Source organism: Terrapene carolina, unplaced genomic scaffold, assembly GCF_002925995.2.
Source record: "Terrapene carolina triunguis isolate 2854851 unplaced genomic scaffold, T_m_triunguis-2.0 Scaffold53, whole genome shotgun sequence".
NCBI classification, from domain to species: Eukaryota; Metazoa; Chordata; order Testudines; family Emydidae; genus Terrapene; species Terrapene triunguis.
Window position 1 is genome coordinate 3,204,935 of NW_020664404.1, and position 10,839 is coordinate 3,215,773.

Here is a 10,839-nt window from a genome sequence, read left to right on the forward strand (position 1 = left end):
TCTGGCTTGCTATGGGGCTGAGGTGGGAGAAAGGCTCCTGGGTGTCTAGAGGGAGGCAGTGGTGCAGTCAGAGGCAGAAATATAGGCACCAAGGGCACTTCTGCTGCAAAAATGGAGGTGCTGAGCAAGCTGAGGTGCCTCCGGAGCAGCAGCCGAGTGGGAGTTCTGTGGAGGGCAAAGGCGTCTAAAAATGGGATTTAGGCACCTAAATCTGGGGGGTCAGGCACATAAGTACCTTTTCGTGGATCGGGGCATTGTGCTTGGGGCTGAACATATGTGACCCACTGTTCAGTGTGCGCTGTACATCTGCCTCTAGTAGCTCATCCATAGAGGACATGAGTCTGCTACAGTTACCAGCGAAGGCCCCAATCCTGCAAAGTGCTTAACTTTGTGCTTAACTTTACACACTGTGAGTGGTCCCATATGAGCTAATGGGATGACTCACGGTGTATCCAATCCACCTTCCAGAAAAGTCAACAGAGAGTCTGTCACTGATCTCAGTGGAGCTTGATCAGGCCTAGTGTGAAAAGTTAAACTCATGAAGGTAGGACATGAAGTAACAGGCATAATCTGCAGCAAAGGAGATTTAGGTTAGATATTAGGAAAAAACTTTCTCACTCTAAGGATAGTTAAGCTCTAGAATAGGCTTCCAAGGGAGGTTGTGGAATCCCCATCACCGGAAGTTTTGAAGAACAAGTTGGACAAACACCCATCAAGGATGGTCTAGGATTACTTGGTCCTGCCTCAGTGCAGGTGGCTGGACTTGATGACCTCTCAAAATCAGTTTCAGCTCTCCATTTCTCTGTTTTTATGTCTTTGTAAGTTTTAGGGCCTGATCCAATGCCCACGGAAGTCAATGGAAGCCTTTCTCCAGTTTTGGTTTAACTGGTCAGGAAACAGAATTTCTGTTCCGTGGGAAAGTCCAATATTTTGGGGAAGAAAACTGTTTTGATTCAGAATGAAAAGGCAAAATTTTGAAACTTCCTGTGGAATAAAAATTCTGAAAAATGTTGCTTTGATACTGTTGAAATATTTCATTTCTATATTGTTGTTTTAATTCAACTTTTATATTATAATCAAATATTAGTGGTGTATTAGATTATATTTGTATGTGTTATATTAAATATTTGAATATAATATAAAAGTCAAAACAAAAAGAATCTTAACAAAGCTGCAGATGCCATCAGATTGCAAACTCCTCAAGAACAATGAAATCTGGGGGATGGGAGGGTGGGTCAGTATTAAGAAAGGCCAAAGCCTCTACTTACATTAAGCAGAAAATCCATTAAAACAACAAAAACAAAAAACTCTACTCCAGCCATTGTAGTAAGTGCGGTAAAATCATATAGTGAGAGACACCCTCTGTCCCCAAGGAGCTTTCCATGTAAATGGACAAGGCAAACAAAGGGTGGGAGACAGGAAACACAGACATTGTGAGGGGACATGGCTTGCTCAGGATTACACAGCAAGTTACCTATAGAAAGTGGGAAAAGAATTAAGGTCCAGCACCCACTCCACTGTTCTAAACTCTATAAAGCTAGAGAGTAGCAGGAAGCAGTGGTGGATTTTGGGGGCGCTGTTGGGAGCCGCGGACCCTCCAACCAGGGCCAGCCCTAGACCAAATGCATTTTGGCCCCCCACTGCATTTGTTCAACTTTTGAATACCTTATTTTTTTTATTGCATTTGTAGCCCATTTCACAACTTTGATTCACGATTTGCATGCATGATTTATCCCTGTCATACAAGACGGTACATTTGCAAGCTAGGATCTGTACATTTATATTTATTCGTGCCATATATAAACAGATACAAAAATTAGTTTCTTCTAAGCTTATAGAAACTTTTTAATTTTAAGAATAACTGAAATGTACTAACATCAAGAAATTGAACTGTACACCAACACTGGGTGGACCCATGGGCGATGCGTAATGGAGGCTGGGGGAGGTTAAACCTCCCCAGCCCTCCACTAATGCTCCCCACCATGGCCGCGGTGAGGCTCGGGGCTCCTCCGGTGTCTGGGGCTTGGGGCAGCTCGGGCGGATAGGTGGGCCAGAGGTGGCTCGGGCGGGCTGAGGCTCAGGGCACCTTGGGCGGGCTGGAGCTCCTCCAGTGAGGGGCTTGCGTGGGGTGGCGGAGTGGGGGCAGGGCCTCAGGCAGAAGGGGTGGGGCCTCGGGTAGAAGGGGTGGGGCAAGGGGCTCACGCACTGCCCAGGGGTGGACCAGTATTAAGTAGCGTTACAGTAGGTGACAGGCTTAGACTGTTAACCCTAGTCCTTTATTTCAAAAGGTCGCTTTTCTCACCTTTGCCCTCGTGAACTGAACCACAGGGTCAGAGAGATCCGAAGCCTGGCCAATGGCATTTTCAAGAGATAAAACAGCCAGCCACGTCAGTCTCTCGTCGGCCAACGTCACTCAAAGAGACGTTTTAATGAGCCTGAGCATCGAAATGGAAAATGTCGTTCTCAGAAAATCTGGAAGGTTCCACGAGATTCTACAAAGGCCCAGAACATTCTAGGCAGTTAGTGAAAAATGAATCCACACACGGAATAGCTGAAACATGTGACTTCAAACGTTCTATTTTCCCTTTTGCCGCTAACCACAAAAACAGCCCCCCGAGTCCAGCTCCCACAAGCCCCGCAACCCAGGCGGTCAACCTGGGTCACCTGCAGTCCCGGGTTTACAATGGCGCCAGTGGCGCCATGGAGCGGGGCCCATGCTCAGAAGGGGCCCTGGCCTGCTCCGCTTGCACTGCGCCCCGAGACCCCTCTGGCTTCCCCCACCCACCACTTGCTCCTCTTGGCCTGCCCGCCGGCTGCCTCCTCAGCCACACCTCCCTGCTCCTCTCTGCCCCCTGGCCGGACCCCAGTGCATCTCTGGCCCCAGGCAGTCTCTGCTTCCCACCACCTGTGGGGCCCCACCTGTCTCCCTGGAGCTGAGCTCCCTGTGACTGGTGCAGAAGCCTGGCCTGTCTCAGCCGGGGGGGGAGGGGACACTGCGGGGACCTTGGCTGCGCCCCTCTGGGGGAAGTGCATCTTGAGGGAGCCCGGGCAGGGTAGGCCCTGGCCTGGCTGATCGCGCCACTCCCGAGGGGCCGGAATGATTCACGACCCTGGGACCAGCCCTGGCTGCGCTGCTGGCTCAGCCTGGCAGACACAGTCACCTCCCAGCAGGGCCGGTGAGTGCGGCCGGGAGACAGGGCGTGGGGGAGTGGGTTTTTTGCGGGGGTGGTGCTGGGCTGTGAGGGGGCGGGGAAGATGTATATGTTGGGCACTAGGGAGTGGAGGTTCTGTGTGGGGTGCTGGGCAGTTGTGGTGGGGCTGTGGGCAGGGGGGCGCTGGGCAGGGGTGGTGTTGTGCAGGGCACTGTGCATTTGTGTGGAAGGGGTTGGGGGGGTGCTGGGTATAGTGGGTCATGGGGGGCTCTGGCCATAGGGAGTCAGGAGGATTTTTTTTGTGGGGAGCAGTGTGGCACAGCATGAGCCTGCCCCCGAGGGGAAGGGACACACTGGCAGCACAGGGCCGGGCGGGCCACTATGCGTCTGGCAATTGCCGGTTTGTAAATAGTGCCCTCACACTGGGCTGGGCGGAGGTGTGCCGCCCCTTCCATGCCATGCCTCATTGCCCCTGGCTGGCCCCTCACTCTGTGGACTGACCTTCCCACGCCATGCTACATTTCTCCCATGGGGGGCCCACAAATAAGTTTGGTGCTTGGCCCACAAAAGATTAATCCGGCCCTGGTCACCTGCCCCTAAATCCGGCCCTGCCTCCACCTGCCCTGGGCGCTGGAGTGCGAGGGTTCCCAAGAGCAGCGCCTGGCCTGTCCCCCCACTTCCTAGCACATGCCGCCCAGGGCAGGTGGAGGATCTGGGGCTCTCCACAGTGGTCCAGGCTCCCAGCGGGAAGAGGCTGGTGCTGCTAGCAGGGGCTGCGCTTCGCGGCGGGAGAGCTGATCACTTCCTCTGCCACGAAGCACAGCCCGTGCCACTGCCACTCCGTGCCTGCCCGAGGCTACTACACCCATGTTAAAAAGTGGGTGGGCCATGGCTCCCCCAGCTCCCAACATCCCTAGACGCCCAGGGCGTGGGGAGCCCAAATGTTCTTTGTGTCCAGGGCCCCAATAAATCTTAATTCACAGGCAGCTCCCTCTATATTCCAGGAGCTCTCAGAAAGCCTGGTGCCACACCATCCTACTCCCACCATGCAAGGCCTCATTGAGCCCTAGATGAGTAAGGCCGGGGGCTTGGAAGGAACCTATTTGCAATAGCAAAGCATAGGTTTGTAAACTCAGTTTTGTACTACTGTTTGTTTATATTCTGATGGTGCCTAATCAATGGTGGCTCCATTGTGCTAAAGACCCTGTCCCAAATAGCTTACGTCTGCACTAAAAGTGGGAGGTGTGATTCCCTCCTGGGTAGCAGACATGCGCTAGCTTTGCTCAAGCTAGCATGCTAAAAATAGCAGCATGGATGTTGTGGCATGGGGTAGCCCCCTAAATCCAAGCCTGTCTGATTCCCAGGTCCAAGCTTGGGCAGCTAGCCAGAGCCACAGAGTCCACATAGCTATTTTTAGTGTGCTAGCGTGAGTCTGTATACCTGTGCTGGGAGTCACACATCCCAGCTGCAATGTAGACGTACCTTAAAGCAGGGGTTCTCAAACTGGGAGTCGTGACCCCTTAGGGGGTTGCAAGGTTATTACCTGGGGGGTCGTGAGCTGTCAGCCTCCACCCCAAACCCCACTTTGCCTCCAGCATTTATAATAATGTTAAATATAAAAAATGTGTTTTTAATTTATAAGGGGGGTCGCACTCATAGGCTTGCTGTGTGAAAGAGATCACCAGTACAAAAGTTTGAGAACCACTGCCTTAAAGGGCCTGATCCAAAGCCCATTGAAATCAATGGGAATCTTTCCACTGACTTCATCTGACTTTGGCTCATACACTACATCCCAAGCTATGCACTAAGCTCCACAGGGGCCAGCCTCAGTGCTGCCAACTCTCACGACAATCTCATTTTTCTTCAAGCCTCAGCTCTGGGAGTCATGTGATTACATGAGAATTTCAGCTTTCTTTTTTTTTTTTTAAAGAAACTTTTAGCCCTCATGGATGCAGAGAACAGTTGTGAAGTCATGAGATCTAAAGGCTCAAGGATTAGAAAAATCTCATGATTCCTAAGGCAGTATCGTGATTTTTTGAAACACGATTCATGAGTTTTGAATGGTTTGGACTGGCATTTCTGCTGCCTGTGTGGAGCCCATTGCAGGATTGCAGTCTAAATATACAAGACCAACAAAGGGGTACAACATGGAAGCAAGTCTGAGGGCTCCAATCCTAAAGCATTTATCATAGAATCACAGAGTATTAGGGTTGGGTATTAGTATTAGGGTTTATGCACTAATCAATCCAATGAAATCAATGGGCATTTGAGGTGTGCCAGGACTGCAGGCCCAATCCTGAACAGAGTTAGTTGTTTGCAAGACTGGGGTCATTGTGAAGTTCCCCAAGCACCATTCCTTGCTTGGGGAAGGGGGTAGAGGAGAAAGTGGCCGCTGATATAAAGGCGAGACAAGGTGATCTGGTGGTCCCTTCTGGCCTTTAACTCTGGTGATTCTATGAAAAAGAAATTACAGAATAATAAATAATCAGTTTTGCCAACCCCGAATATTCATAAACCAGGTTTCCAAAAAAGCCATGAGATTGGCTTAAAAATCATGAGATTAAAAATAATAAACATTGGATTCTTTTTATTTGCCTCCTGGCTTCTGAGCTTTTGGAGCACAGTCAGGTCCTGTCTTCACGCTTTTCTCTGCCGTCGGGAAGGTGAGCAACTTAGCTTCCATTAAAAACAAAAAGAGTGAGATTCTCTCCAAATCACACACTCCCAGGAATGGGGGTTTTAATGAAACCCCCCAGAACATCCGGAGACTCCCGAGACAATCGCGAGAGGGCCACAGCACTGAATATTTATTATCATTACAGTGAAATTTGTTTTAGAAAAGCACAGCTAATGCAAACAACTAACATGGCTAAGGCCTAGCCCCGCTTTTCCCAGCAGAGCCTGTTTGTTTTGCTTAAGCAGCTGGCTGACTGTTTAAGGAGGCTGAGTATATAAACTCCTACCAAAAGGGGGTGACAGGGGGCTCAGGAAATCAGCTCCACTGGAAAACATTATTGGGTGCTCTGCTCTTCTGGCCAGGATCATGTCGTCCCTCTTGCGGCTTCCATAGGGTACAGAGAAACTACAACTCCCAGGCGCCCTTGCGGCAAGCCAGTGAGGGAAGGAGTGGGGGTGATTTCTTTATACTATTAATCAAACCCATCATCCTGCAGCCCAGGCTCCATCACCTCAGCCACCCAGCCAAGGGGCACCGAATAAGGTTGACAACTAAACGCATCATCACGCTTTACTCCAACCCCGCCAGCTCCTCTCCTGGTGCATTCTGGGAATTGTAGTCCCTCTCCTTTCACAGCTGGCTTGGGCAGTCACCTGGGAGAACTACCACTCCCAGAACGCCATGCGACAGAGCAGGTCTGTTGCAGTTTAAAAAAAACACCACACTCTTTGATGTCCACTTTATTCGGCTGCTGCTTTAATTTTGGCTCTAAACCACCCCCAGCCCCCTTCCTCCCCACCAGCCTTTCGCGTTTTTTCAGCTGAAATCTATTGTGGAGGCGGGAGGGAGAATACTGCTGGGGATTAAGGGGTTAAAAAGAACAGCTTTGGGGAGAGGATGGGAAATCACCCATGCACCATCTCCCCACTCCACCCACCCTGATTGAAGCAGGGACTTCCTGTGACAGTTCATTTCCTGGTTGGATGGAGCTGGAGGAGAGGTGGGGGTTGGAGTCAGATCAGCCCTGTAATGGTCTCTGGTTATCAGCTGCTGTTCGCCTCCTTTAAGTGGCAATGTTACCTTATAACCATGTTCCATCCAGGACCAGCAGAGAGGCTGCAGCAATGGTAACACTGTGGCCAAGCTGCTAGCTCCAGCCTATTTGCAGCAAAGCGCTGGGACAGCCGCCCCTTTAGCATCTAGGTGTGTGTGTGTGAGTGAAGGGGGGGTTACATGGATTTATTAGCTGCCCAGGAAGAGGTACATCATCCGTCTATAATCAACTGCTTGCAATGCTTTTGGGGGCTGGGTGATTAAAAGCAAGATTTTGTGAGTTTATATTTAGGGGAATGGTGGGAACATCTGACAAGGGTTTTATTTATTTTTCTGATTATTTGCCAAGGGTTTGTAATCGTTTGTCCTTCTTTGTTTTCATATGATCCTTACAGGTCTAAATCTGACCAGCTCTGCCTGCCAGGAGGGAAAAAAAGCATCTGCCCTACTTCAAACAAACAAACAAACCAAAAAAAAAATCACCACTAGGAGTGGATTATTTTTATTGGCTGGAATCAAGAAGGGGGAAAAAATTGGACCTTGACAACATCACCTTTAATCATAATACAATTATTTCTTTGGAGAGATGAAGAAGTTTTTTGACTCTCGTCGAGAGCAGGGCGGTTCTGGCCCTGGTTCTGGTACCAGTGGAGGAAGTGGCAGTAATACAGTGGCAGGGAGTGGGTACATTGGCAGGGTGTTCCATATTGGGAGATACCAGGTGACGGTGGATGAAGTGCTGGCTGAAGGTAAGATTGCAATGTCTTTATTTTCCCTTTTGAAAGCTGTTCCATTTCCTATGAACAGAGAGGCTGAGGCCTTTCTTTAATAATCCTTCCCACCCCCAAGATTTCATTGTCCTGGAGGGGTTTGGGATCCGATGGCATTTACAGCTGACAGCTTTTCTGTTTTTCAGATATGTAAATCAATTGGGGGTAGTGCTAATTCTTTTTAGAAATCTAAAAGGAGAGCATAAAAACAGCAGGGACTGGATTTTTCCCAGCTTGAAACTTGGAATGCTTTAAAAACAAAAATCATGGCACATTATAGTGAGGGAACTCTGCACCTATAAACAGTGAAAGCAATGGTCTTTCCTCTAACTTTCTTCAGTCAGATTCCTCCTTTCCTCCCTTAGTCAGGAGGATACACGGGAGTAAATTTCTCCCTATGTTTATAGTGCATATTTTACAGAGGGAGTAGGGCAAACTGCTGGTTGGGGTATGGGATTGTCTATGTATGTGGGGCTACTGCAAAGAAAACTAGAATCTAGATTACATGTTTCAGTTGTAAGTGCTTTAAAAAGGGGGGAAAATCCACCAGTAAGGGTTTGAAATCCTAAAGGTGTTTCTAAACTAGATGTAAAGTGCTTACAATGTAGAAAGCTGGTGGGGGGTGCGTATAATTTTATGTTTATCACTATAGTTTTATCTGGAGCACTGCTGCTGTAACTAGAATGTTGCGTGTCCTATGCTTAGGCACTAACAGAACCTTCTGAATGTTTCTCACTAGTAACCTTACCCTCGACCTTCAGAATAATGCTGCCTTCCCCTAGACCTACTCATAGGCCATCCTTTGCTCAACATCCTCTGAATTTTCAATCAGAGCAGTGTTTTGTTAATTGTATGGGGTTCTGCAAATGGATTGCCTGGAATAGGGTTAATAGGAAGAAGGAAGCTGATGCATCAGAACTGGGTGGAGGGGGGCCTATTCCAGCTCAGAGAGCCCTGGAAGGGACAGTGTATTTGGTCCTGTCTCCTCCCCACCCTTTCACTGTGGTGTCTTGGAAATCTCTAATCATCTTTTCAAGTCCTGGTTGATATGTAGCTCCCTACCTGAGGGTGACTGAAAGCCTGGTTGTGGGGCAGGCACACGCCATTGACTATGAGATGGGGGAGGAGGCCAAAATGGATCATCCAGAACAACCCACAAACTGGTGGCAATGGTGATTTTGCTCTTGCTTGGTGGGGCACTGACTTTAAATATACGGTCTGTATCTGTCTTGGTCTATTTCTTTAAGGCCCTGGTTGCAGTAGGAACCCATGAACTGGGCTAACTACCACCTGCTCCTGCTGTCATTACACACACGGCCTAAAACTTGCTCTCTGGCCTCATCCCTGTAACATAGGGGATAAATAGACTTCTTTGCTGATGAGTAATCGCTGCTGGCAAGTCCTGCCTGGTATGCTGATAGCAGCCTGAAGAAAGCTTCCATGCTCCTGGGACCTCTCGTGATCATCCCTCATAAGTTGTATCTGTATGCATTTCAGTTAATCTGTTCTATAGCCCACACTTAAGGGGGCTGGGATGGAGGGAGAAAGGCTTTCCCCCTTGCCATGCTATCCTGATACCCCTGTACCTCTGCAGAATAACCTATTGCTGGAGCTCCTTTGTGAATGAGTGCCTGTGTGCTGAGAGCAAGGCCCAGGATTTAAGGACTCCTGGGTTCTAAACATGGCTTAGTGGTTAGGGATGGGACTGAGACCCAGGATTTGACTCCTGGTCCTGAGTCTGCCGTCGACCTGCTTGCACAAGTAAACACGGCACAACTAAGCCTGTAAAATAGGTCTGATACATGCCTTGGAGCAAAGCTACAGGGATGTGAGAGGAGCGAAGTCAGTTCTCCTGTTGAATGCTGGTGCCTGGGTCCCTTCCCTCAAATGTGCCCATTGCTACAACTGATCAAAAATCCCTAAGGATGCTGAGAGCATCTCCTTCTTGGTGCATGTCTTAAAGGCCTTGCTATTCACCAGCCCACTTAATGGGGCATTGGGCTAGTGGCCCGTGAGATCATGCTGCTATGGGGGAATAGAGGCGATCACCCTCCCTAAACAGAGGGTACAGCTGAGGAAATCTGGGTCACTTGGGAGGCAGCATAGATCAAACAAGCTGCAGCTTCTCATTCTTCCTGCCTGCTGGCATTACATTCAGTGTGCCACTGCAATGCTCAATCAGGGGTGTTAAGGAAGCGAGTTGCATTGGCAGTGCTAGGGATCTGGAGAGCAGCCTAGCCACCTGGGCCTTGAGCTGGTGCAATCTGGATCCATCTCGGACGGAAAGCTTGCTTGCACCCATATGATACTGGTTGCGTGTGCTCGCTTGGCAATTTTGAAAGACTGAGCCCAGAAGCCGCCTCCTTCTCTGCTAGAGGAAGAAACCCATTAGGTGGCACTTTCCAAGTGGAGGTGAACTAAGATATTGGCTGGGGTAAGAATACAGCCTTCCCTACCCATTGCTTAACTAAGGATGTCACGTTGGTGGGGTGGCACAAGGCATAGAAAGTGAGAAGCAAGATGGAATTTTTGCAAAAGTGACTGAAGAATTATAGTCTGAAATAGTGTGTGTGTGCCTTGCAAACTCGAGGAACTAGTTTAACCAGCACTGTTGGAATTCAAGTGGCAGGAGACTTCCCTCTGCCTAGTGGGCCTTTTAGTTGCCCCCTCTGGATCCTGCTGAACAAACTCCGCTGAGGATGACTTATCCCTGGCGCATAAAGGGACTCAGGAAGAGACGGTACTTTGAAATGCACCCAATGGCAGATATTTCCAAACACTATTTCTCCCCCTCACCCAGGGTGGATTTCTATCCTTCCCCCCGAACCGCCATAAAAATGAGTGTGTTCCTCTCTGTATACAAATTCTGTTTGGACGCTTGTTTTCCTGCAACAAAAAGCCCTGATTTTTAATTTGGGAGTAAGGTAGATGGGGTGAGGAATTTGGATGATGATAGAGTACTAATACAGATATCTCTGTATTCTATGGTTAAAGTGAATTTAAAGGATGACTTTTTCAGTCCCTCTAGGAATAGGGTTGCCAATTTTGGTTGGACGTATTACTGAAGGTTTCATCACATGACATAATTTTTAAAGATAAATCTTTAATTTCTGGAGACTCCAGGGTAATCCTGGAGGGTTGGCAACCCTATCTATGAACAGCCATCTTTCTTTAATCCAATTGAGGT

The 10,839-nt window shown here is 48.9% G+C and overlaps 1 protein-coding gene across 3 annotated transcripts in view; it reads left to right on the forward strand.

The window, feature by feature from the left end:
- Positions 1-6,825: 6,825 nt before the first annotated feature.
- The window catches only part of AAK1 (AP2 associated kinase 1), a 125,251-nt gene continuing 121,237 nt past the window's right edge, over positions 6,826-10,839 (forward strand). For all 3 annotated transcript variants that reach the window (XM_026657716.2, XM_024201253.3, XM_024201255.3), the window contains exons 1-2: positions 6,826-7,032; positions 7,278-7,631. In XM_026657716.2, coding sequence (XP_026513501.1) covers positions 7,469-7,631 — 163 coding nt within the window. In that variant the 5' untranslated portion in view covers positions 6,826-7,032; positions 7,278-7,468. The remainder of the gene's footprint in view (positions 7,033-7,277; positions 7,632-10,839) is intronic.